The 25,823-nt window shown below is 38.3% G+C and overlaps 1 protein-coding gene across 9 annotated transcripts; it reads right to left on the bottom strand.

Annotated features, from left to right (window-relative positions):
- Positions 1 to 2,064: 2,064 nt before the first annotated feature.
- TIAL1 (TIA1 cytotoxic granule associated RNA binding protein like 1) lies at positions 2,065 to 23,409 on the bottom strand. Of its 9 annotated transcripts, none has more exons than XM_019940101.3 (13): positions 23,267 to 23,386; positions 21,106 to 21,173; positions 15,521 to 15,617; positions 9,580 to 9,729; positions 9,286 to 9,340; positions 9,041 to 9,128; positions 7,075 to 7,150; positions 5,034 to 5,142; positions 4,276 to 4,371; positions 4,085 to 4,169; positions 3,757 to 3,880; positions 3,280 to 3,419; positions 2,065 to 2,442 (listed from the first exon to the last, which is right to left on the bottom strand). In XM_019940101.3, exons 3-13 carry the CDS (start codon positions 15,530 to 15,532, stop codon positions 2,316 to 2,318), a joined length of 1,062 nt encoding a protein of 353 aa, XP_019795660.1. In that variant the 5' UTR covers positions 15,533 to 15,617; positions 21,106 to 21,173; positions 23,267 to 23,386; the 3' UTR covers positions 2,065 to 2,315. The 9 variants fall into 9 exon arrangements, with proteins under 9 accessions (XP_019795660.1, XP_019795665.1, XP_019795659.1 ...); XM_019940106.3 differs by having other exon boundaries at positions 9,580 to 9,678; positions 23,267 to 23,385; XM_019940100.3 differs by lacking the exon at positions 21,106 to 21,173 and adding an exon at positions 20,551 to 20,612 and having other exon boundaries at positions 23,267 to 23,377.
- Between the last annotated feature and the right edge of the window lie 2,414 nt (positions 23,410 to 25,823).

Raw genomic sequence — 25,823 nt, 5'->3', positions numbered from 1 at the left:
ACAGTCGTATTTTAAAACGGTGCATTTCATCTGGGTAAGTAGCTTTATTTTTTAAAAACCATTTAAAATGAAATAATTTCCATTAATTGAACTGAGCATGTAATCTTGTTCTTTCAGATAAGATGAAGGACACTTCAATCATATGTTTACTATGAATATAACTAGTCTGCATCATTTTATTAAATCATAGAATATACAAGCAGCTATATTTAGCTGGTACTGTATTTAGCTACTTAATTTACTGGCAGACCAAAAAAGGTAAATTGAGACTTTAATAGGCTTTTCTCAATATATATATAAAAAAAATCTTTAGTTCAAGTTTCATATATATTTAAGAAATTTTAACTAGGAGGTATAATTAATTTGAGCGTTCTCCTTATAAAATATAAAGTAACTTTTCCATAACATCCCCCAAAGACACTAACCATGAACAAAAGAAGTAAGGGTAAATTTTATAAGAGAAGAGTGTAATAGATGAGTACTGTGGTTAAAACTAAAGTGCCATAAAAAATTTGGCCCGAAGATGAACAACTTCAGACCCTGTAAATTTTCATGTTCAACACATTTCTAAATGGGGGAAGAAGGAAAATACCAAAATTATTGTGGAGATCAATTTATAAAACCATCATTATTTTAAAGCTAACTGTAAGACGTCAAAAGTTTAAAAAACAGTAATCTGTGGGTGCTAGCTGAATCTTATTACTTAACTGTAAAGAGTTTTCTCATTTTGGTGCCCAGACCTCAGAACATCTCAAATACGCTGCCTAAACATTTGCACCCCCTAGCTGTCAGAACTCAAAAACAAAGGATTTTTATCTCTTTTACATTCCTGCTATGATAGAAATTTGAGGCAGATTTTATGCACATGGCCTGAAAAATACCTCAGAAGCAAATGTCAATCTTACCCAATCAATTCATTTACAAACTCTGCACTCATACAACTCACAGCCTCTGTTCAGGTTTGTCATCCCATGCACACTACCCACAAGGAAAAAATTAATTAAAATAAAAGTCACAACTCTGTATACTATTTAAGTTGAATATCCAATTATAAATTGGTACATCAAACTGTCTAAATAAGATGTTTTAGCAATCTTGTTAAAAAAATTCTCGGGCAAAATATATCTAATTTTAAAAAACACCCCAAGATTTTTTAAAAACACTGTACTATACAACTTATAGGAACCTTGAAATAGGTTTACAAGGTTTTAATCAAGGTATTTACATACCAAATGATATAAAGCAAAAAAAGGAAAAAAAAAAAAGAAATCTAATTTCCAATGACATTTTAAAATGTACTAATGCATCAAAGATTTGTATGAAATTAAAATTAAGGCTTTTTCTGTATAGTAATTTGTATAATTTTAATTTTACATAGTAGCCAACCTTGGAAATGTCAGTCTTAAACATTCTTATTCATCCACTGCATTCAATGCAGTGGAGTGTGTTAAGTGTTACTTCAAATAATTACATTGCTGCTACTTCTATGTTGAAGCATGCTTTTTAAACACTGTATTCAATATTTACAATGTATATCATTTAAACTTCATGTAAAAGCATAAGAATGACTGTCTGACTTTAATACAAACACCATACTTGGAATTTTCCCCCCAAAATGAAATGTAATTTACTACAGTTTTAATAATCAACACTTTTTAAAGTTTTAAAAATATGTCTTAATCTGGACCACCAATATTTGCTCAAGTAAGTCAGACAATGCTGTTCCTTATTTAGGTTGCAAAATTTCTTTTATCAGTCTGGCTTCAGTTTCTTTAGGCACAGAGAAAGTATTTCCTCCAAAGCGACTCCAAAATCATGCATTTCTTCTCAATATCACACTTTTTTTCTGCTGACTTCAAATGTGGTCCACCTTGGGGGAGGGGAGGGGAGTATCAAGGTTCAAGATGAACTTATTTGTGATTCCCAGTTTTCCATGATCCTCCCTTTTTTGCTCTTTTAAAAACACAGTGAGTTAAAATACTGAACAGCAAGATAAAAATGGAGTATCTAAGAATCAAAATGTATTACCCATTTCTCCTATTATATCAAAATTTGTAGTCAGAATTGTCTTAATTGACTTTATTGTAGTTTTTGTACACAAAGAAAAATCATGTTCATATCCATCATGAACAAAAACTTAAAAAGGCAGAACTAGAAGACATGTGTCCTTCACCAAAGCAAAGCTGTGCTAAAGGTTCCAAACATTTCAATTTTTAAAATAAATATTTTCATTTTCCGATGTCTACTTTCATGTCTTCAGAGTGTCACAAGGAAATTGAAGCTATCATGAATTACATTTTGTTTAGAGTCCCAGCTCACTGTGTTTGGTAACTGGCCATGCCATATCCAGCCTGGTTGGGAGGAGGTATTACAGGGGGAGGGGCTTGTCCTTGGGGAGGCTGAGCACCAAATCCACCCATCCAAGCAGCTGAAGGTGATTGACTTGGAAGAAAAAAAAAAAAAATCTTCAGCAAATGCAAAGAAAAAATTATCTATACAGTTATACAAAAGTCAAGCAGAGTCTAATCATAAACAAGAAATCAACATACTTAAAACAGAGAGCAAAGAAATAAATCATATATATCCATATATGCAAAATATATATTCCAATATTAGTCTTAAATTTTTGCTAAGATAACATATGACTTCTCTGAAAAGTATCTCAAAACTGATTTTTTAAAAATGACAAATGATTAAACTCATCATCTACCCACCATATATTTGCACACATGGTATATCAATTTATAAACAATTTTAAAAACACAAGTTTACTTTGTAAACAGGAGGAAGAACTGGTGAAAACAAAGGTTTGGGCTGGCTAGAAAAAGCACAAGGGACCAATGCAATCTATCAACAAAGGAAAAAAAGCGAGCTACTTTATATTAGATAAATTTCAGAGACTTCTCACACAAGCCAACAGGCATAAATCATTAAATTGCTGAACATATCCAGACAAAGATCTTTTCCATGAAAAAATAAACAAGTAGATAAAACAGTGTATTAGAAATGTAAATCAAATTCTACCAACTGCTCATAGAGATAGGAGGACACATCACATGTTACCCCAAACTCCCTTTCCACCTAGATAATAAAAAGCAAATTTTTAGCATTATAATTCATTTTTCGTAAGGTTTCTACAATGCTTATAAATGCCACATAGTTAATGCCACATAGTTCAATGTATTTAGCTTAAATAGATTCTCCCTAGGAAAACACACTTTTTAATTCCTTTTGTCAGAACTATGTGTTTCTATACTGGAAAAACTCAAAACAACTTACTCTACTCCAAATCCTTGTTGATTCCATGGTTGCCCATATACTCCATAAGGTGGTACTTGCCACCCATTTGCCATATACTGTCCATACTGTTGTGGGTTTCCATAAACTTGGCTCCACTGGCCCCACTGACTATAGTCAACCTAGGAAAAAGCAAATTACTGTTTTAGGGAACAAGTAAGAAACACAGTATTTGAAGAAAGTGGGAGACAAGGAAGAGAAAAACTAAGCACCCTTATGTGAATAGGACTCTGTTATTTATCATTGTCTAAGTTTATTGGGGTGGTGACACCTGTGAAAAGAAAGTATTAAGATTCAGTTAATACCGCAAAATAATCACTTTTGAAATAGCATTAATAAAATCAACTGAAAGCAGCTATATGCTTTACTTTTTTGTTTGCTTTCTTTTACAATTTCTAAAGCTTTTATGTAGATATGTAAGAAGGAGACCTTAAAAAGTGCTATGAAAAATTGGATTACCTGTTGGAAGTTTTTAGTCATATCAGGAGATTCTTTACCCCAATAGCATTTAACAACATGTCCTTCAATTGTAGTACCATTCACCGAAACAATGGCATGGGCCGCACTTTCATGGGTAGAAAATCTAAGAGAAGATGAGAATGAAGTTTTTTGTTTTTTATTTTTTTAAGTACTTAGTAAGTAATACAGAAACTCCTTAATTTATAAGTATCAACTTGGTATTTTCCTAAAGTACATCATGTAGGAGTTTAAAGTTCTACATTGCAAAGAAGTACTAAAATAACAAACTCTGATACCTGAGGGGATCAAACGTAAGGTAGGATTTTACCTGACAAATGAATAGCCCTTCTCTGGAAAAACTCTGATTTCCATAATTTGCCCAAATGGTGAGAATGTCTGTCTCATAAGCTGATCTGAAAAACAAACATACAAATAGAATATTTAAGGTTCATGTTATCATGAAATTGCTAATAATGATGAAGCTCCAGAGAAGGGGATTAGAAAAACCAGACACTGTACCTGTTAACCCAGAAGCAATTCCTCCACAGTACACAGTACAATTTTTTGGGCTTGACTGGTTTACTACATCTTCAAATCTCAACTGCTTAGTGTTATCTATATGCAGAAAGAAAACAAAAATGTTGATGGGGCTTCCCTGGTGACGCAGCGGTTAAGAATCTGCCTGCCAATGCAGGGGACACGGGTTCGAGCCCTGGTCTGGGAAGATCCCACATGCCGCGGAGCAACTAAGCCCATGAGCCACAACTACTGAGCCTGCGATCTATAGAGCCCAGGAGCCACAACTACTGAGCCCGCGTGCCACAACTACTGAAGCCCACACGCCTAGAGCCCGTGCTCTGCAACAAGAGAAGCCACCGCAGTGAGAAGCCCGCGCACCACAACGAAGAGTAGCCCCCACTCGCCGCGACTAGAGAAAGCCCGCGCGCAGCAACGAAGACCCAACGCAGCCAAAAAAAAAAAAAAAGTTGATGGTTATACAGCATTATAAAACTGATTACCATATACTATTAAGGTATGCCTCATTGTGGGGAGAAATAGAATTTTTTCTCCTTGACACTATGATCTGACCTATAAAATCACCTGGTTCACAGCTCCAAATATACTTGCATCAAAGCCCAGTTATTTTCCCACAATTATACTGAAGATAAAATGAGTCTTGAAATGCTAATAAAATTTCAATGTTAAGAAATTAAGACTAAACTAATACATGATTTTGTGAAGTATCCATAAAAACATATAAAGGAGACATATCTTACTTTCTTGTGTACTTTTAGGTGCAGGTGGTTTACGTGTGGCCCAATTGGTTCTGATTTGACGACCACCCAACCACTGACCTCCCATATGCACAATTGCATTTTCTGCATCCTACGGAGAAAAAGAAAAAAAAACAGCAATTACAAACACAGAAAAGAGTGGTTCATAAGACTCATTAAGATGAAATAAAACATTGGCACTTCTGGATCCAATAAATCTTATCAGTAAGTGACTCATTAAAGCAATATTTATTTATAGATTTTAAAATACCAGGATAGGGACTTCCCTGGTGGTCCAGTACCTAAAACTCCACGCTCCCAATGCAAGGGGCCCAGGTTCAATCTCGGGTCAGGGAACTAGATCCCACATGCCGCAACTAAGAGTTCGCACGCTACAACTAAAGATCCTGCATGCTGCAACGAAGATTGAAGATCCCGCGTGCAGCAACTAAGACCCAGTGCAGCCAAATAAATAAATTAAAGTATTTTACAAAAAAAAACCCAGGATAGCATTTAATCATCAAGGGAAATTATAATTCAAACATAAAAGGAGAAAATTACAATCCCACTGATCACCAAAAAAAAGGACAAAATTGTTTTCAAATATCTTAATTTTATGGTTGATTTGTAATATGACTTTTACTGAAGTATCTAAAAACTCTTTGATACTATGGTCTAAATACCACCTAACCCCCCCAATCTACATTCTAATAACAATGGACTATGACACAAGATTTAAAACTTAAGACGGAAGACTTCTGCATTATGATTTAGAATGCTGTAAAATTGAGTTCTACAATAAACTGAGTAAGGTATGGAACTCATGCCCCCTACAGTGGAAGTGAGGAGTTGTAACCACTGGACTGCCAGGGAATTCCCAAAAAATGAATTTAGGAAGTAATGTGAATTTGCAATGAATCTAAGCAAAAAAAGGATACAACTCCTGCCCTTTATCTTACTGCTTCAATAAAATGTAAATAATTTAAGTTGTTGAAACTGTTCCAAAACATTAATACCAAAGCCCATTTTATTATCTGATGTTACAGTTAATGCAAATGCTTAGATATTTGGTACCTCGTTCTTAAATACATGCAAAAATCAAGACGAATTGCTTAAAATTTCATTTACATAATTTGCTGTAGTCATTAACGTCCCAGCTACAAAAATATGGATAATAATTAAAAAGTTAAGGGACTTCCCTGGTGGTCCAGTGGTTAAGAATCCGCCTTCCAACGCAGGGGATGTGGGTTCAATCCCTGGTCGGGGAACTAAGATCCCACATGCTGCGGGGCAACTAAGCCCACGCACCACAACTAGAGAGCCCGCGTGCCCCAGGTACAGAGCCCACGTGGTGCACTACAACTGGAGAGAAGCCCATGTGCCACAACTAGAGAGAAGCCCACAGGCCACAACTAGAGAAGCCTGCATGCTGCAACAAAAGATCCTGCACGCCGCAACTAAGACCCAACGCAGCCATACATACATACATAAATAAATAAAAGCATTTTAAGAAAGTTAAAATTGAGATTTTCATGGTTAAGACAAATATAATTTTTAAAAACATTTATTTATTTTATTATTTATTTGGTTATGCCGGGTCTTAGTTGCGGCAGGTGAGCTCCTTAGTTGCGGCATGCGAATCCTGAGTTGCAGCATGCATGTGGAATCTAGTTCCCTGACCAGGGATTGAACCCAAGCCCCCTGTGTTGGGAATGCAGAGTCTTAACCACTGTGCCACCAGGGAAGTCCCAAGACAAATATAATGTAACTTCCCTTCAAATTCTGAGATTAGCTCATTTGTCCTAGTTGTGAGTTTTACTTCTAACACATCTTACCCTTACCAAGTCACAAATGCAAGCTTCAACATACTTCATTATAATCAGCCTATTTTTCCCAGTTATTTCCAAGCTTATGAAAAAAAAAGAATGAACTACACCTTATTATTAAAACAAAATTACACAATAGTTGTTTGTAGTCAACATCCAAAAATATTCATTAATAACTAAATTTTGCATTAAATTCAAATTGAGTTGAAAGAACATACCAGTTTATTATAAAAAGATACAAAGCCATAGCCTTTGGATTTTCCAGTTGCCATGTCTTTAACTACTCGGGCATCCCTGTGAAAAGAAGCACAGCTAAATGAGGGAAGTAAAAGTCATCCTCAAAATAAAAACTAAAAGGAACCACACACACTGTATTGTGAGCATTTTTTTAAATAAAATTCCAGTTAGCCCTAATTAACTACAGCCATTCCTGAACTCTCCCTAACGCTTCTTTACCTGTTAGAAAAAAGCAGTAGGACAAAAACATGTAATAAACATGCAACCTAATCAAACAGCCTGTGCTTTCTAAACTAAATGCTCAAATTTGAAGATTAATAGGAACAATAGTTTCCTTTTCTAATATTCTATTCGCTAGTGTCCTCTAAGGTTTACTGGTTCTATAAATTACTGTAACAATGCTAACTACTTTACCATGCAATCTCTAAATAGTTAAATGTCTTCTGCCTAGTGATACAAAATATATGAAATATTAAAAAATTGAAAAAGAGGAAAAAATAGGAATTAAAAAGGCATACATGGCCTGTTAACAGATTTCTTTATTTTTCTTGGTCAATTCTCTACCATCATTTTGGAGTTTGGGCAGCTGTAAATTTTGAAAAATTGACATTTTCAGAAATTTAAGAAAGGAGAATAAAAAACTAACAACAATGCTAAGCACACCAGTACGAAAACAACAAATTTACACAGAAATTTTAGTGAGTAAGTTAAAATGATTGGAAATATAGAACTCCACTGAATATAGAATGTTAAAATGTAAATACTAAAATATGTATATATAAATAATGTATAATAAGAATAAATAGAAATGAGAAAAAAATCTACAACTGAGTTCCAGTGTGCACAGTTCCTTGCAGTTAGCCTTCAAGATCCTGTCCATTCTTATGAGCAATTCTGCAAAATAACCAGAATGCTATTACTTTTAATTGTGACTTGGACTTTAGAAAAACTGCAGGTCTCAGGTATAAATATAGATTGAAAAACAGCAACCTGTATTATTTTTTATACTGATTTTTAAAACAGTACTACTTACCACATCTAGATTAAAAAGCAAAGTAAATATCAAAATAGAAAATTAAGAATTAAATCTATCAAATAAATTAAATCTATAGAACAACAAATTGCAGAGAGAAATACTGTTGTTCTTAGGTGAAACGTATTTTTGTAAAGTAGTACTAAAACGTTTAACTTCAATCTATAGGAAATAAATACATAAAATAAAGTGATTTTAAGCAGATAGATAAATTGTGATAAACATTTTATAGAACTTTTAACACTTTAAATTTTCCAATATATTTGATCAAGTAACATACAGCAAAATCTGAGCACCAACTTTGTTTAAAAAAAAAAGAAAATCAAACCACAATTGGGCCCTACCCTAGCAGAATCAAATACCACTAACAGAAATATCTACTAATTAATCCCACATTTATGGCTCAGACATTGAAACATTTTACTACTATAATAATGCTACTTTTCAGCTAAAATATCAAAACACATTTATCATTATAATTAAACATGTACATTTCCAATTTCACAATATATCCAAGGATTTACCTACTTTCCCCATTTATAAATTCCTCCTATAAAAGTTTAATACACAGTATGAATCATTTATTTTTGGTTAACCCATATCTTTAACCACCAAAATTTGAAAACATTTGACAAAAAGCTGGACTTTATAATAAGTTTTACCACCCAAACATCTGCTTTAAAGATAACAAACAGAATCACTTAATTTTTAACATGTTATACACAGGATTAGATGAAAACAAGACCCCAAAACACTGAAATGACATTAACATTTTCAACAACATCTACTAATCAAAAAAACAAAACAAACAAAAATCACACTAACTAGGGAAAGAAAATCTTAATTCTGATACAAGTTAATCATGTACAATTTTGCCTATCACTACTGAATATAGTATTGATTATGATACTTACGATATTTTACCAAAGGGGGCAAATGCTGATTTGATATCTTCTGTTGTAATTTCTGGACTCAAATCCCCAACAAACACGTGGAAATGATCTGAAATCAAAGCATTTGGTAATCAAATACTTAAGAAGTCAGGTACTAAACCTTTTTTAGGCAACACTAAAGGAAGAAAAAAACCTATTTGAGCTGGTAATGCTGCCAAGGATAATTTCAGAACTCTTCCACAGTAAAATGCAGCAGGAGTACTTACTGGAAGTATCTTTTTTCTGGCTACTTGGTGTTGTTGCCCAGTTTACTTTGACCTCCTAAAAATAAAGATTATATTTAATAAAATTATTAGGCATGTCATTATGAATCACAACACTTACCACTTATTAAATCATTTTATCAAGCAGGATTATTTTGGTAAAAGCACTAGGCTGAATAAAGCAAAACCATCACTTGGCAGAGCTGAACATTTGTTAAAAACTTGCTAAGAAAGAATACAAACTAATTTGACATGCAAATATATATACTCATAAGATGCCATCATTTATTATCTTACCTTTCCCAAAATTTTTCTCCCATTCATAGCAGCTAATGCAGCAGCTGCATCTCTGTGTTCATAAAATTCCACAAAGCAATATGGGTCATTGCTTGTATGCTGCAAAACAGAAAATCCAACAGAAGAGTTGACCCTTCTGCTATCGGGTTGCTGAGAAGAAAATCCAGGAAAAAACATTACTGATAGCTAGGCATGTACGAGGTGAGATTGCATAAGCTTATGAAAGCCTAACACTTTAAAAATAAGATTTACACCTATACCTGACTTTGCACCTCAGAATACTGTTGTACTCAAACAGAACTACAAAGCAGTACAGAATCATGACTACCAGCATTAAATCAAAGTACAGAGTTCTGGTGAAGTATGTTAAATATAAAACAGAAGTTTATATTAGACCAAACAAAACCTCAAGTTCAGATTTGAGAGATAAGGACCACTCCTTACCACTGCTCTTCTCTCCCAACATTATTTTCAAAGGGATGAATTCTATTTATGCATCATAATCCTTCATAAACTGTATCCCATGACTATAAAAAAAATACAGAAATGAACCAACTTTACAAACTTTACTCCTGATCGAAACTAGGATTAGTACTATTGATACATATAATAAGACGAGATTATGTATTTCTTTTCTGTACAAGGAAGGAATAAGAATGAAAAAAGAAAAATTTCAGATTTATAACCAGCTGTTGAAATGAAATCCCTACCTTTCAAAATCTTCTGAAGCTCTGGAGATTCTATACACTTTGAATTTGGTCTTCCAAAGACCAGAAAAATATACTAGTGATTAAGAAAAGATTTTCTGAAAATGTGTCTGAATAAAATATTCCACAACAAAGCTAAAATTTTATATCACAAAACACCAATATAAGAGAGTGAATACCTAAAGAGTGGATATAAGTATATGTATAACTGATTCACCTTCCTGTACACCTGAAACTAACACAACATTGTAAATCAACAATACTCCAATAAAAATTTTAAAAAAAAGTGAGTACCTAATATGACACCAATGAATATAAAACACCAATATAAGATGAGAAAGTACCTAAGATATAACAACTGTAACACCTATGAACCAAAATGGAAATGAATTTTATAAGACTGCAACCTATATTGAACAGCTATACAGTTGTACAAATATATTTTTTACATAAGGTTAAAAATATCACTATTCAATGTAAAATATCTAAAAATAATGTTTAAAATGTGGAATTCCAGTTGCACTTACAAGGGATTAAAAATACCAGATAAAATAAAGCTCTTTTCAACAACCACTGTTTTTCATTCCAGGGAAGTTTTAGCAGAAAAATCCAAAATAAGACGTCTAAAACAATAGTGGTGAAGCAACCAGAAGGCATTTCCTTGAGGGGGAAAAAAGCGTAATCATTAATACTGACAAGAAAACTACTACGGGCTCTCATACAAAAATCCTATTGTTGTAGCCACGTGAATGCTGTTCTCAGGAGGCAGAGAAAGGAAATAGGGAAAAGACTCCAAACATTCCTTTTGTAGAAGAGTTAACGTTTACCAGTAACACTCACTGAAGAAAAGGTTTAAAGGTAAATATGAAGCTAACACTGTGCTAGTCAACTTTTCCTTGTACTCCTACCTCTTCTGCCCTGATGGTCTCTAAGGAAAACACTGTTAACCACAGCAAAACATACAGGAGTCCAATTGTAGAACTATGATAACAACGGGCTTTAGTAAACTAGTCTACTCGTGCATACTGACTTCAAATTTATCTAACTAGTAGTAGGCCAGATCCCATTCAATGTATGTACATACATGTACACACACACACACACACACACACACACATATATTCACATCACACTGCATTTCATCTCATTTAAGACACCATTTTTGGTCACTGTCAGAGATGTTAAAATTTTTTAACATTTGCCTTAGAATTGATAATATACATTTATTATAGTATACAGGGAAAGCTAGAATCTACGATAAACAGTATCTAAAGTAAAACATCATAAAACTAAGGGGAGGAAAGGGATTTCTCATACCCTAAAATGAAATTTATGAAAGGAAACGAATAGTCTGTACTAGAGTTCATGAGTTCATGCCCTTTGAAAGTTTCCCATTTACACCACCACCAAGTGACACTCTGAAATCAACTGTGTCCTTACCACGGTGTTGTCACCAATTTTTGTTGGATGACATAAATGTCAAGACAAAGAAATATGAAATTTTACAACTATTTACAAGTTCAAATATAGGAGTTGTAGAATACAGATAAATTATGAAAGTTCACTTCAAACTCCTCTACCCCTTCATATGGCTGGCTGTGCACACAGGTTTTAAAAAATATATGTATCAAATGTTTCTCAAAAATTTTCTAGCGACTCTCCACTTTCTCACATTTCATTCTTTCCTAAACCCACTCCAGTCAGTTTCCAACCCAACCATGGCAAGGAAACTTCATGTTGAGCTCACCAATGACCTCCCTGCCATCTCTGTGATCCCTTTTCTGTCCTCACCTTGACTTTCAAGCAGAATTCAAAACTGTTGACAACTCTCCTCCTCTTCTAAATATTCTCCTGTAGATTCCACCATACTCTCTTGGTTTTCCTGTTTCTTCACTGGAGGATCTTTCAGAAAGTATTTCTTCCTCCTTAACTCAAACTATAAATGTCACTTAAGTGTTGAGATGCTCCAGGGCTCGAACCTAGGCCCCCTCTACTCTCTTCTCTCTCAGCGCTCTCTCTAGATCTAGGAGCTAGATCTTATCCAGTCCCATGGCTTCAAATTATCACTGTAAGCTAGTATCATCAACACTGGTTTCTCTAGAGTTCCAAAACAGTTTATCCAACTGCCTACATATGACGTCCATTTATATGTCTAATGCACATCTTAAAATTAACATTGCCAAAACAGAGCTCGATTCCCACCACTCCCCACCCCCAATCAATCCTGTGTCTCCCTCAGTCATGCCATGCCCATTTTAGCAAACAGCATTAACATACACACAGCTGCAAACAAGAATCTAAGGGGTCTTTCTTGATGTCTTCCTTTATGTCCCACGGCCAATCCAGTCCTACTGATTCTACCTCCAAAATGTATCCCAAACTTATCTACCTCTATTTCTATGGTTATGACTCTAAAGAACATCATCCCCTACCTAGGCTAGTGAAATAAACACAGCTGGTTTCCCTCTCCTTCCACTCTTGCCCCCTACAATCCATTCTCCATATAATAATCATTTTCCGGGCTTCCCTGGTGGCACAGTGATTGAGAGTCCGCCTGCCAATGCAGGGGACGTGGGTTCGTGCCCCGGTCCGGGAAAATCCCACATGCCACGGAGCGGATGGGCCCGTGAGCCATGGCCGCTGAGCCTGTGCGTCTGGAGCCCGTGCTCCGCAATGGGAGAGGCCACAGCAGTGAGAGGCCCGCATACCACCAAAAAAAAAAAAAAATCATTTTCCAAATAAAGTAACATTAAAAATGCAAATAAGGGGCTCCCCTGGTGGCGCAGTGGTTGAGAGTCCGCCTGCCGATGCAGGGGACATGGGTTGGTGCCCTGGTCCGGGAGGATCCCACATGCCGCGGAGCGGCTGGGCCCGTAAGCCATGGCCGCTGAGCCTGCGCTCCACAACGGGAGAGGCCACAACAGTGAGAGGCCCACGTACTGCCAAAAAAAAAAAAGCAAATAAGAATACTTCATCAGGACGACTTCCCTGGTGGCGAAGTGGTTAAGAACCCGCCTGCCAATGCAAGGGACATGGGTTCGAGCCCTGCTCCAGGAAGACTCCACATGCCGCACAGCAACTAAGTCCGTGCGCTACAACTACTGATCCTGCGCTCCAGAGCCTGCGAGCCACAACTACTGAAGCCCGCGCGCCTAGAGCCCGTGCCCCGAAACAAGAGAAGCCACCACAATGAGAAGCCCACACACCGCGAAGAAGAGTAGCCCCCACTCGCCGCAACTAGAGAAAGCCTGCATGCAGCAATGAAGACCCAATGCAGCCAAAAACAAACAAACAAATAAATTAATAAAAAAGAATACTTCATCGCCCTACTTAAAATCCCCACTGCAGAGTAAAATCCAAACACTGTGTCATGGCTCATACTGCCCTATGTGATTCCAAACCCTGCCTGCCTACTCTATTACACTCATTTCCCACCATTCACCAGGTTCCAGCCACCCTGGTCTTTGGTTCCACAAATGCACCAAGCTCATTACCAACACAAGGCCTTTGTATGGGCTGTTCCCTCTGCCTCCAGCTCTTAATGTAGATGGCACCATCTTGTTATTCCTATCTCAGCTCAAAGAGGTGATTTCTGATAGTAGTCATTATCATGTTGGTCCCATACCAAACATCCATAGTCTAAAAAAGACTCATTTGATCTTTTAGAATTTGGTTGAGTCAACTGCCCACTGATTACAGATTTCTAGATCACAGATCATAACCAAAAAGCCTCAACATTCAATTATGCAACTTCAGTTCCCATCTCCTTAAGAACCTACATTATTACTTTCACAATACAGATGCCAATTGCAGCAAGACGTCATCCCTCACCACCTAGCCTATACAGCACCAACATTGCAATCACCATCACAGAACTGTTATATTCTCTTAAAAGCTCTTACTCCTATCCAGAATTATCTTGTTTACTTATTATTTACAATACTCCCACTAACATGTAAACTCTTGTGAACCTCACTGGTCTAGCTCTGCATTATATCCCCAATGCTTTGAACAGTGCCTAGTACAAAGTAAATTTTTGATTAATTAAAGAAAGAATGAATAAATAATCAAAGACAGGAAGGAAAGAAGAGATAATATACCAGAAAAGAGTGATAATTATCCTTATTAGTTAAGAATGAAGATCAAAAGGCCACTTTGCTTTACATATTTCTAATAGTTCCCCTCCGTCTCAGAATATAACACAAACTCCTTAGCACAGCTCTGGCCCCTGCTGAACACTCCTGCCTCATCTCCCGGCATCTCCTAAGACTAATCCCTTTCGAAACTCCAACCACATTATGGTTTCTATCTTTCCTTCTATCTCACAAGCACTCCCGCTCTCTGTCTACCAGGCTTGATCAACATTCTTCTCTCTACCTGGATTCCCTTCTTTCTCAAATTCCTGTCTAGCCAGTTTCCATTACTATCCTTTTCGGTTTCAGCCTAGACACTGAATCCTCCCCTGACTGAAGACTGTACGGACCTACAAGCTCCTATAGCACTTGAAACTATCAACTTCCACACTATTTATTATCCTATATCATTAATGCCTATTATTTCCTCTGTCTCCCTCATAGACTGGAAAATTCTATCGCGCCAGGAACCGTTTTATTCACCACTGTATCCCTAGCACTTACCATGGTATCTGGTACATACTAAATAGTTGAAAAAGCAAAGTGTTAATAAATAAACTGAAAACCGAGTCATTGGGCACTGCTCCAGAGTCTTAACCAGGAAAGTATAAAAAGTAAGATTTTTTTGAAAAAAAGGAAAACAAATTATCCTAACAATTTAAATTCCTATCTACATAAAGTTGTTCAGTCAGCATTTACTAAAATTGCTGAAGATGCTTGTGTGGCACTATGCTCATAATAACCTAATGTTCTTCTACACACACCAATTCTTATTGGAAATATATGAAATATAACATTCTTATTGGAAATATAACCTAGTTTTTCAACATTCTGAGATAAGCTCTAACAACTTTACATAAGCAGAATCACTTGAAGATAACTACATCATGAAGGACCCTTTGAAAATAACAGCACAGAAACTCTGTCCTCTCAGATAAACTCCATTCTAAACCTAGTTTGTCAGTCAAATCAAATAAGTCAACACAACATGAATCTATCCATCTAGTAACTTGAAACTTAAAATGATACTAATCAACTCATGTATCTCAAAATGTTAAACATTATGCTAATTGTCAGCACAGGGAACTGGGAAGATCTTACCTCTGTTATCATTTTACAGCTTTTACAGGGTCCAATCTGACTGAATAACTGAAGAATAAGAACTTCTGTCACATCTCTGGAGAGGTTACCTACGTATCTGTACAGAAAGAAAGAAAAAAATCAGCTATTTCCCTTCAGCTCTAGCTCTAAAGCATTATCATCTACTCATCATCTTTTATTTCATTTTAACTTCCTCTGTCTTCAGTAAAATTTTTCCAATTAAGCCTGATCCTTTGAGTGTAAGATTAACTCTCATTTAGGAAAGCAATAATTATTCTTAGGTCACTAAAATATCACTTCAAAAGACTCTATTAAAAACAAATCAGGGGCTTCCCTGATGGCGCGGTGGTTGAGAGTCCGCCTGCTGATGCAGGGGACACGGGTTCGTGCCCCGGTCCGGGAAGATCCCACATGCCGCGGAGCGGCTGGGCCCATGAGCCATGGCCGCTGAGCCTGTGCGTCCGGAGCCTGTGCTCCACAGCGGGAGAGGCCCATGTACGGCCAAAAAAAAAAAGAAAAACCAAAACAATATGACCTTGCTTCCCACCCAAAGCATATTATTCTGTACCTATATATCATTTTCTCATCTTATTTGTTAGAATAAAAATTTAAATCAGTCTCAAGATAACTATAATTTTTAGATATGAAACACAATTCAAAATAATGTATAACACACACACATAATACCACAAATACTGATTCATTAAAACACCTGATCATAGAAGGATATCAGACACAAGGTGAGTTTACCTTAGACCCCCAACCAAAGCAATTACATGAACAAAGAAGAGAATTAAAGTTATAGCAAAACACAAAGATTGAAGGATTTTGTTCTTTCTACTTTGCTAATAAGATTGTTATCGATGGTAGGTCTTCATAGTTTTGTTTTAGGAGAGCAGGGTAAAATAAAATTCACACTCAAAAATGCATCAGAATCAACCAAATACATCTTAATGTAGATAACAAAGCAAATATAAAGATTTCTCTAGAAATTCAGAGAAAATTTAAGACAAATCCAGGTATACTTTTCTCCTCTGCGGTACGCGGGCCTCTCACTGTTGTGGCGTCTCCCGTTGCGGAGCACAGGCTCCAGACGCGCAGGCTCAGTGGCCATGGCTCACGGGCCCAGCCACTCCGCGGCATGCGGGATCCCCCCAGACCGGGGCACGAACCCGTGTCCCCTGCATCAGCAGGAGGACTCTCAACCACTGCGCCACCAGGGAAGCCCCCAGGTATACTTTTGACTATAACATATCTAAAGATTTTTTTAAAAATTACAAATTGAATGTATGTATTTTGTATAAGAAACTTAAAATACACATAAGTTTAAAAGAAAAGAACACCACCACCCAGAGATGACCATCTTGTATCATGGATCTTTTTTCTCTTTCTTTTCTTTTTTATTGGAGTATAATTGCTTTAAAATGTGTTAGTTTCTGCTGGACAGTGAAGTGAATCAGCTCTATGTATACATATATCCCCTCCCTCTCCCCCATCCCACCCATCTAGGTCTTCACAGAGCTCAGAGCTGAGCTCCCTGTGCTATATAGCAGGTTCCCACTAGCTATCCATTTTACACACGGTAGTGTATTTATGTCAAACCGAATCTCCCAATTCATCCCACCCTCCGCTCCCCCCCCACCCTGTCCAAACAACCGTTCTCTATGTCTACCTTTCTATTCCTGCCCTGCAAATAGCTTCATCTGTACCGCTTTTCTAGATTCCACATGTATGTGTTAATATACAGTATTTGTTTTTCTCTTTCTGACTTTCTTCACTCTGTATGACAGACTCTAGGTCCATCCACATCTCTACAAATGACCCAATTTCATTTCTTTTTATGGCTAATATTCCATTATATATATGTACCACATCTTCTTTACCATGGATCTATCTTAATTTAGCTTAGTAAACTTTAAGTCTTTCTCGCACTCAGCATATAGTTCCTAAAACTCACATCAGTTATGATCCTCATAAACCAACAACATTTATAAAATTTAACATATTTTCTTCTGGAAAGTAAAAGGACGTAAGTTTTATTTTCCTAACTATAATACCTAACATCTGGAAACAATGTACTGAGACCAATATAAGCCTTGTATCTACAGTTGCCATAGTTTAAGACAGGATACTCTGAAAGGGAAAAATAAGACTAAGAAAGGTAAGGTTAAGTGTTAAAAAGAAAAAAAAATTTGATTAAGAATGAATAGCAATTTTCTTTTCACCTAAGAATTTCACTGCAATGGGTGCCAATAACTTTAACACGCTCTAAAAATGAAACACAAGTCCAATGTTACTTAAATGGAAGACTAAACCAGTGACAAACTGGTTTAGGTCCACTATGCCACCTTTTTGTTATATTTAAAGTAGAGCAGACCCATCAGTAGGCTGTGCAGTGACATACTTTTCCCAGCAGTAGTGAAAGGTTATAGGCTTCTGAGCTAGCCAGACAATTGCCTATTTTTTTTTTTTTAACTCATAGGGGTTTGTGAACCTGTATCCATGGAATTTCTTTTTGTACAAAGTAGACCTATCTGTAAAGAAAATGAACAGTGACCTTGGTCTCTGAAGTGTTAACACTCAACTAACCTAAAATGCTAATAGTTAGCTCATTTCTAAGAGAATAGGAGTGGATAAAACTGATTTTCACATATCAAAGCTAACTAGCAACAAAGTTAAAATTATCACTTGAATGTAACAAACGGTAAATGATTTAAATAATTTTAATCTGTATGACTGTTTAATGATTTTTCCAGGAAAAAACTGCACGGGCATTAACTACCTTACATACCTAACAGTCACAAAGCTGTTACTGTTTCACAGGATTTTTATTCCAAGTCAACCAATTTCTAATCAACTACAGATTCTGAAGAATTTCTAGAGGCACATTTAGATATATTAATTTATATTTCAAGCACTGATAACAAAGAGCAAAAGGTTAACGCAAGTTTAGAATGTCATGAAATACTTAGAGAAAAAGTTTAGTTTTAAGGTTTCCTACTTTTCAAATATCTCCACTAAAAGTTCAGTTGGTAAAGTAGCAAACTCCAAAAACTAATATAAGAATGGCCTTCCAGGGCCTTCCCTGGTGGCGCAGTGGTTGAGAGTCCGCCTGCCGATGCAGGGGACGCGGGTTCGTGCCCCGGTCCGGGATGATCCCACATGCCGCGGAGCGGCTGGGCCCGTGATCCATGGCCGCTGAGCCTGCGCGTCCGGAGCCTGTGCTCCGCAACAGGAGAGGCCACAACAGTGAGAGGCCCGCGTACCGCAAAATAAATAAATAATAAAATAAAAATAAAAATGGCCTTCCATAACAACATGTAGAACATCTTAATTTGCCAGGATAAAAAGGAGATAATTTGCCATATAATTTCACCTAAATTATACAGAAACCTGAGACTGCCTTTTCCTTTACTCAGAGTTCTGTAATTCATTCACCTACATTTGCCTTCATCCATCATAACACTTAATACAGAAACATTTTACAGCTTTTAAAATACTATACAGCTTAAGTACCTTTACGTTATCATAAAATTATCTGTCCCAAAATAAATACTAACAAAAATATTCAACTCTTGACCTGGTAAAAACATCATCTCTTGGTAGCATATAGAAATATTTACTTTTTCTTTCTAAATCATCTACACTTCACTTTCTTTCTGCTTTGGTTATAAAATCGTCAACATATTCTAAAGTTCCAAGGGTTTAAATATAAAATTTCTACTTGAAGAACACATACAAAATAACAGAAAAAGACAAATGGCTCAAATTATTGTAGTGAGATCAATCCAAAGAGTAAACACTTAGGAAATTCCAAAACGATTTTTAACTCAAGGGGGGAAAAAAAAGCAAACCTTAGGTCTATTTTGTCTTCTAAGAACAGGAACTGTAGGAACTAATGCATTAAAAATGGAAAATTATGTCTTTATCCCTAAAGTCAGGGTTAAAATCAAATTTGAGACTAGAACTTGGCAGTTTCACAGCAGGCAAAAGTTCACATTGCCAAACTACTTCCTATGTACAACCAGGCAGAATTTTAAGTTAAGAACATCATGCCTTTCAGAAGACTAATCACACTTTTCAATACTGAATGTGCTCTCACTCTGAGAAGATTAGCCCTACGAAGGCTGAAATTACCAGCACTTTTACACAAGACACTATGGCTAAGTAATATTTTTACTTTTGTTCTTGAAAATTCCTATATAAGAGGAGATTTTGCAACAATATCCTTCAATGGGCCTCTAATGTGCTGATCAATTTGTCGATATTTCATTTTAGGAAGGAGGCAGGGTGGAGGAAAGGTGCAGGAGGTACAAGTGAACTGACCAACTATATAAGGAATATCAACACACATACACATACATTTTAAAGAAACAGAAAATATGATTAAATTGTATGAGAGGTTTAATTACAGCCACAATATAGCCAAATGTATGGTACAGCTAATCAATTTTATAATGGGATTTAACAGTATTTACTGCTATTGCCCTTAGATGTTCAGATTATACTCTAAATGAATGGCTTATTTCCTCCTTTTGACTGAGTCTCTATCGGGGGGGAAAAAACGGCCTTAAAGATGGCATTGCACTAACATGGTATAATTCCAGATCCACAATTCCTACTCATTTTGGTGCATCGAGTAGATGAAGAAAATAAAACTACAATAGAACACCATTACAATTTAATGTTGTGTAACAGATTCAGATATACCATGGATCAAATCACTGTACTCAAAGCTACACACAACACAAATCTGAAATGTGGGTCCCACAAGGTAGGTGTCAGGCAGTTCACTTCCAACACCAGTGTTATACAGCATGATCTCATTTGTTTTTTTAGATCCCAAGATACCCAATACATTTACCCCCCAATACAAAAAATGTTAAATGGGAGCAAAGAACATCAGAAAACAGACCTTCAAAGAAACTATATGACAAATTTTAGGCTCAACATCAAAGCAATTCTATATCACTTTAAATACCATCAAATAAATTAGTAATACTGTAGGTAATGAATATTTAAAGACCTACCTAGGCTATAAACACCATATTGTTTTCTGATGATAGAACCATATGTCTTAGCTTGTGTGTGTCTGCAGGAAAAAAACCTCACTAGTAACACACAGGCATATCAAGGAAACAGTTTAAGATAAGCTTTGTTAAGAGTACATTCTTTTAAAACATACCAGCCACTTGAAAGCCTAATCCAAAGATCACGATGTAAAATAAAAGAAGGATCTCCATAAATAAACAAAAAACCCTACTAGGTATCAACCTCTAAAGTCACCTTCAAAGTTTTTATCATGTTACCTGTATCTAAAAGAACCCTTTGAGAAATATGTAAAATGAACACTTTAAAAAATATGCATTTTTATTAAAATCTGACAAAAATCCAAATGTGAAACATTTGCTTTTATCTCAAAATTTTACATTTCAAATTTCAAAAAATATAAAAATCAACAGACCACACCACATATGACCATCATGTCTGCTTATATAATTTTAAATCAATCAGGACTTTTTTAAAAACGGACTTAATATTAATTTAATGAAAGGAAGTATAATCATTGTAAAATATTTGAGTACCTCTTATGTTCCAGGCAGTGAACTAAGTGCTGCAGGGTTAAGACCTAGGAAGATGTAGCAGTCCTTGTCTAAAAAAAAAAAAAAAAAAATCCTTCCCATGGAGAAGAGTGGGAGAAGGAAAAAGGAAGACAGAATAGTAAACATATACTGACATACAGGTACAACGAAGCTCAAGATGTTTCTTTACTTATATGTATACATGTCACATTTTTAGATAACTGTAAACATAGACAACTTAATTGTGTTTCTGAGAAAGAACAGGAGACTGGAGAAGGTAGAGGTAGGAAATAAGTGACAAAGAAGTTAGCTTCTTAGTCTACGGTCTAAGATCTGATGGAGATGAGAAGGCAGACGCAAAGTGCTTGTATGAATTAAAGGTACTGCAATAGCATTTTGTTTAGCATGACAAAACAGGAATTCTTCATAAGGAACAGACAGATACAGTTAATGAGAAATATGCCTTGAGGATTTACCAATTATTCAGTAACTATTATGATGCGATGACATTTCAGATTTTTAAATACTATGTAACTTTTATCGTTGTTAAATACATGCTTGCTAGGCCTAAATCCAGCTTTCCCAGATGCTTCCATCAAAGAACACATTGCTAACTAAATACCAAGTCTTGGCTTCAACAGATGTTAGAGGACAAATTTCAAGTTTGTCCCAATCCTCTCTTTTCTGGGAAAAGAGAGCAGAAATGGAAGACAGCACAAAACATAAATATTGATACAAAACTTCCTACTAAGCAGACTTCCCATTCAAGCATTTGATGTACTTAAGTTGACCTCAAATTCTCAAAAGGGATAGCAGATACTTTAGTGAGACATTAGAGAAGTAGGAATAAAAAAGTGTAAGCCCCCCCCCACCAGCCAAAAAAACAAACTTGTATTAATGTTGAACATAGACATCTACCTTCTTTACGGAGCAAACTTTCTTTGGTAGGACTAGAGATGAGAAACTAGTCTAACTGCCTAAGTACCCATTCACCTTCATCTGTTCCCCAAAAAGTAATTTCCCCATCAGATAGCAGAGCCAAGTGAACTATGATCGTATCAATACCAGGCAGAGGCAAGAGAAAACAAAGCAGCGACCTGACTGACTCCTTGCACTCGAGGCAGGTGTGCTGAGCTTCGAGAGGCTAGGAAGACCCAAGGTGCCCAACTTAAACATTTAATTAGAAATTACACTTTAAAAAATGCAGGAAAAAAGAAAGGACTGCCACACTATTTGGAAAGGAATGCAAATGCTGAGTCATCACTCTTCATTAGGAAGGAAAGGAAACTCGAATAAGCGATTCAAAGACGAAATTCATTCATTACACTGGGCTTCAGAGTAAAGAGCAACAGCAAGATAGAAGAAAAAGTGCTCAAAAGACACATCGAATAGCTGATAAAAACATCATTTTATCCAACTCTGAAGGTCTCGATCCACAGATTAGGAGAGGGTAACACCACTGTAACAACTGGTTGTCAGTTTAGCGCAGGTAGCGCTCAAAGTAAACTTCTTCATCCAAGAAGGGAAAGATGCTCCGGCGGCAAGAGGGATCCCTTTTGCACTTTAAAAGTAGCGGGCGCTAGGCAAAGTGTTTCTGACAGCGTGGGCGGGGGCACGTGGGGCAGAAAGACAGTAGGGGCTTGAGTGGTGTTAGAATGTCCGTCTTCCTCGGAGAGCTCAACTTGGGATAAGAGCAGGGAGCGACTGGGGACTTGGAGGGCGTGAGTGCTAATTCCTCGCGGCCCGCAGGGGATGTGGCTGCGGTCCCACCCCCAGTCCCACCCCCACCAGGCCCAGCCCCCGTGGGGGACCGGCAGCTCCCGGCCCGGCCCAGGGCCCCCGGAGCAGGAGTAGCAGGAGCTCTCCCGGGCCTGACAGGCTCTGGCGTGCAGAAACCCGGCTTAGGAGGAGGTTGCAAAGAAGGGCGCGAGAGGAAAAGGTCGAAATAAGCCCCGGACCCCAGGAAGTGACTGTGTTTGGGGGAAGGGAGAGCTTCCTTTCTAAGGAAAAAGGGACAGATGAGGAATGCACTTCGCGTCCGCACCACCGCGGCCAGGGAGCCGCCAAGAGTCCCGCCTTCGGCCCCGCTCTCCTGCTCCCTCCCACAGCGTCCCGCGGTGCCCGGGCCTCTCGGCGCCTGGCACCCCTCGTCTCGGGTACTCACAGAGTCCGGGGCTGCCCGTCGTCTTCCATCATGGTGGGTGCGACGGAGCGATCCCGGGACAAGGGGGAGGGCAGGGCCGGGGAGGGGAGGGGGTGGGGAGGAAGGGGAGGGGGGCTACGGGCACCGGCTGGGGACAGAGGAAAACGCACCGAACCCCGCTCTCGGGCTCTCTCCCCCCAGCCCGCTCCGGACACTGCGCTCCAACCAGGAGGAGCAGGAGGAGGAGGAGGATGAACAAAATGGCCGCCGCCACCAGCCAGGCAGGAAACGGGGCACAGCGCAGGCGCGGCCCGCCAGGTCACCGCTCAGGCCAGCCGCGACAGCCTGCAAAAGGGACAACTGAGTGAGGAGGAAAACAGGCCGCTGAGGAAACCCTGTGCCGGGTCACGACGGATCACGTCGTGGCTGTGCGCCGGCTGGTCGGCGAAGCCCGGCCAGCTCAAGAAGAGATAGAGTAAAAAGAGAACCGCCAGGAAGCTGAAGTCTCTGGGAATTGTGGTCCTGGAAATGAGAGAGGGAAGCACTTCCCCAGAGGGCTTCTGGGAACTGCAGTCCAAAGAAGGCGGCCGGCGCCCGCGGCGCGCTGGGACGCGAAGAAGAGAATTCTGGGGAGTGTAGTCGTACGTGAAACGTGTGGCGACCCGGAAGCCGGCGTGCTGGGAGGGGAGGGGAAGAATAAAAGCGACGTTAAAAGGCGGGGAAACGAAGCGAGAAAGACTGCTGTCCGGGAGGTAGACTACGACTCCCAGAGTGCCTCGCGCTGGGGGCTGTCCTAGGGCTGCTCCAGGCATTTTAAGGCTCTTCTGTTGGCTCAGCCCGAGCTGCTGCTCCGCCTCCGTCCAGCCCGAGAGCGGTTTCTTCAACTGCGGCTGAGGCAGTGCTTTGGCTCCGCGTGGTGTCTGAGCCCTCAGGCCCTTGCGGCCCTCCTGTATTCATCAAAACGGCCGGCCCACGGTCATCAACCGCCGCCCCGCGCGAAGGGCGGAGGGCCTGGGGTGGATCTCAGGCCCTCGCTGAGCTGCAGGCTGCGCTCGCCGGGGCTCTTCCCGCTTTCCCTACGGCCGGCAGCGTCCTGTGGGCGCGTTTTCCCGCAAATAGGTATTCTAGCCTGGGTAGGCGGCTTGTAGATTGCTTTACAAGTTTCAAACATCCAGACAATGGAGTGTTATTCGGTGACAGAAAGAAATGAGCTATCAAGCCACAGAAAGACATGGAGGAAAAGCCAGTCAGAAAAGGCTACATACTGTATGATTCCAACTGTGTGACGTGCTGGGAAAGGCAAAAAATATGGAGATGGTAAAAAGATGAATGGTTGCGGGAGATGGGGACGATAGGTGGAGCACAGGGCATTTTTAGTGGTGAAACTATTCTGTGTGGTACTGTAATGATGGATCCCATAGAACGTACAGCACAAAGTATGGACTTCGGTTAATAATAATCTGTCAACATTGGTCCATCGTTTGCAACAAACGTACCCATAAATGCAACATAGTAATAATAGGGGAAACTATATGCTGGTAGAGAGAGGATGTATTGGAACTTTGCACTTTCTTCACAATTTTTCTGTAAACTTAAAAACTGCTCTAAAAATAAAGTCCATTACAATGGGAAAAAAACAATGCCTTTGTATCCTTTTGGACTTTTTTCACCCACTGTAACATGGGAAGAGTCAGCCATATTTTATGTATTTAGTTCATTTATTTTCACTATTGTATGATATTCCAGTGTGTGAATGTGGCACATTTTGTCTGATTTCTCGTTAATGGACATCTGGGTTGCTTCCAGGTTTTTACTGTTGTGAGCAGTGCTACTATGACTATTCTTGTACTCCCCTGTTATAGATGTACAAGGGCTTTCTTTTGTTTATTCGAGTCTATACCTAAAAGTAAAATTGTTGAGTCACGGGGTATGTGAGTATTCAATTTTAGAAGATAATGTCAAAAATGTCAAACATTTTTTCCAAAGTGGATACATGGATTTGTACTCCCATTAGCATTATGTAGGAGGGCTAATGAGTGGATCCACAACCTCTTCAACACTTGTGTTTGTCAGACTTTTTACATTTTTATCTGTCGAAGTGGTAGCTCAGTGTGGTCTTAATTTGCATTTACCTAATCAATAAGATCGAGTGTCTCTTCATATTTAATAGCCATATGTGTTTCCTCTTCTGAAAAATGCCTATTGATATATTTTGCCTATTTTTCTATTGGGTTAAATGTGCTTTTTTTCATTGATTTTAAGGAATTCTTTTTTTAAAAATCAATTTATTTATTTATTGGCTGTGTTGGGTCATTGTTGCTGCACGCGGGCTTTCTCTGGTTGCGGTGAGTGGGGGCTACTCTTCGTTGCAGTGCACGGGCTTCTCACTGCGGTGGCTTCTCTTGTTGTGGAGCACCGGCTCTAGGCGTGTGGGCTTCAGTAGTTGTGGCACGCGGGCTTCAGTAGTTGCGGCACGTGGGCTCAGTAGTTGTGGCTCGTGGGTTCTAGAGCGCAGGCCCAGTAGTTGTAGTGCATGGGCTTAGTTGCTCCGCGGCATGTGGGATCTTCCCGGACCAGG

This window comes from Tursiops truncatus, chromosome 16, assembly GCF_011762595.2.
Source record: "Tursiops truncatus isolate mTurTru1 chromosome 16, mTurTru1.mat.Y, whole genome shotgun sequence".
NCBI lineage: Eukaryota > Metazoa > Chordata > Mammalia > Artiodactyla > Delphinidae > Tursiops > Tursiops truncatus.
The sequence above is the reverse complement of the archived record's forward strand: the minus strand, read 5'-3'. Positions and strand labels throughout refer to the sequence as shown.

Bases quoted from the DNA above. Each gene is read 5' to 3' on its own strand.
- TIAL1 (XM_019940097.3), bottom strand. From the start codon at position 23,298: ATGATGGAAGACGACGGGCAGCCCCGGACTCT. The intron at 15,618-23,266 runs GTGAGTACCCGA...CTTTCTGTACAG, and splicing joins GACGGGCAGCCCCGGACTCT to ATACGTAGGTAACCTCTCCA. The intron at 3,420-3,756 runs GTAATCCAATTT...GCTTTTTCCTAG, and splicing joins TGACTAAAAACTTCCAACAG to GTTGACTATAGTCAGTGGGG.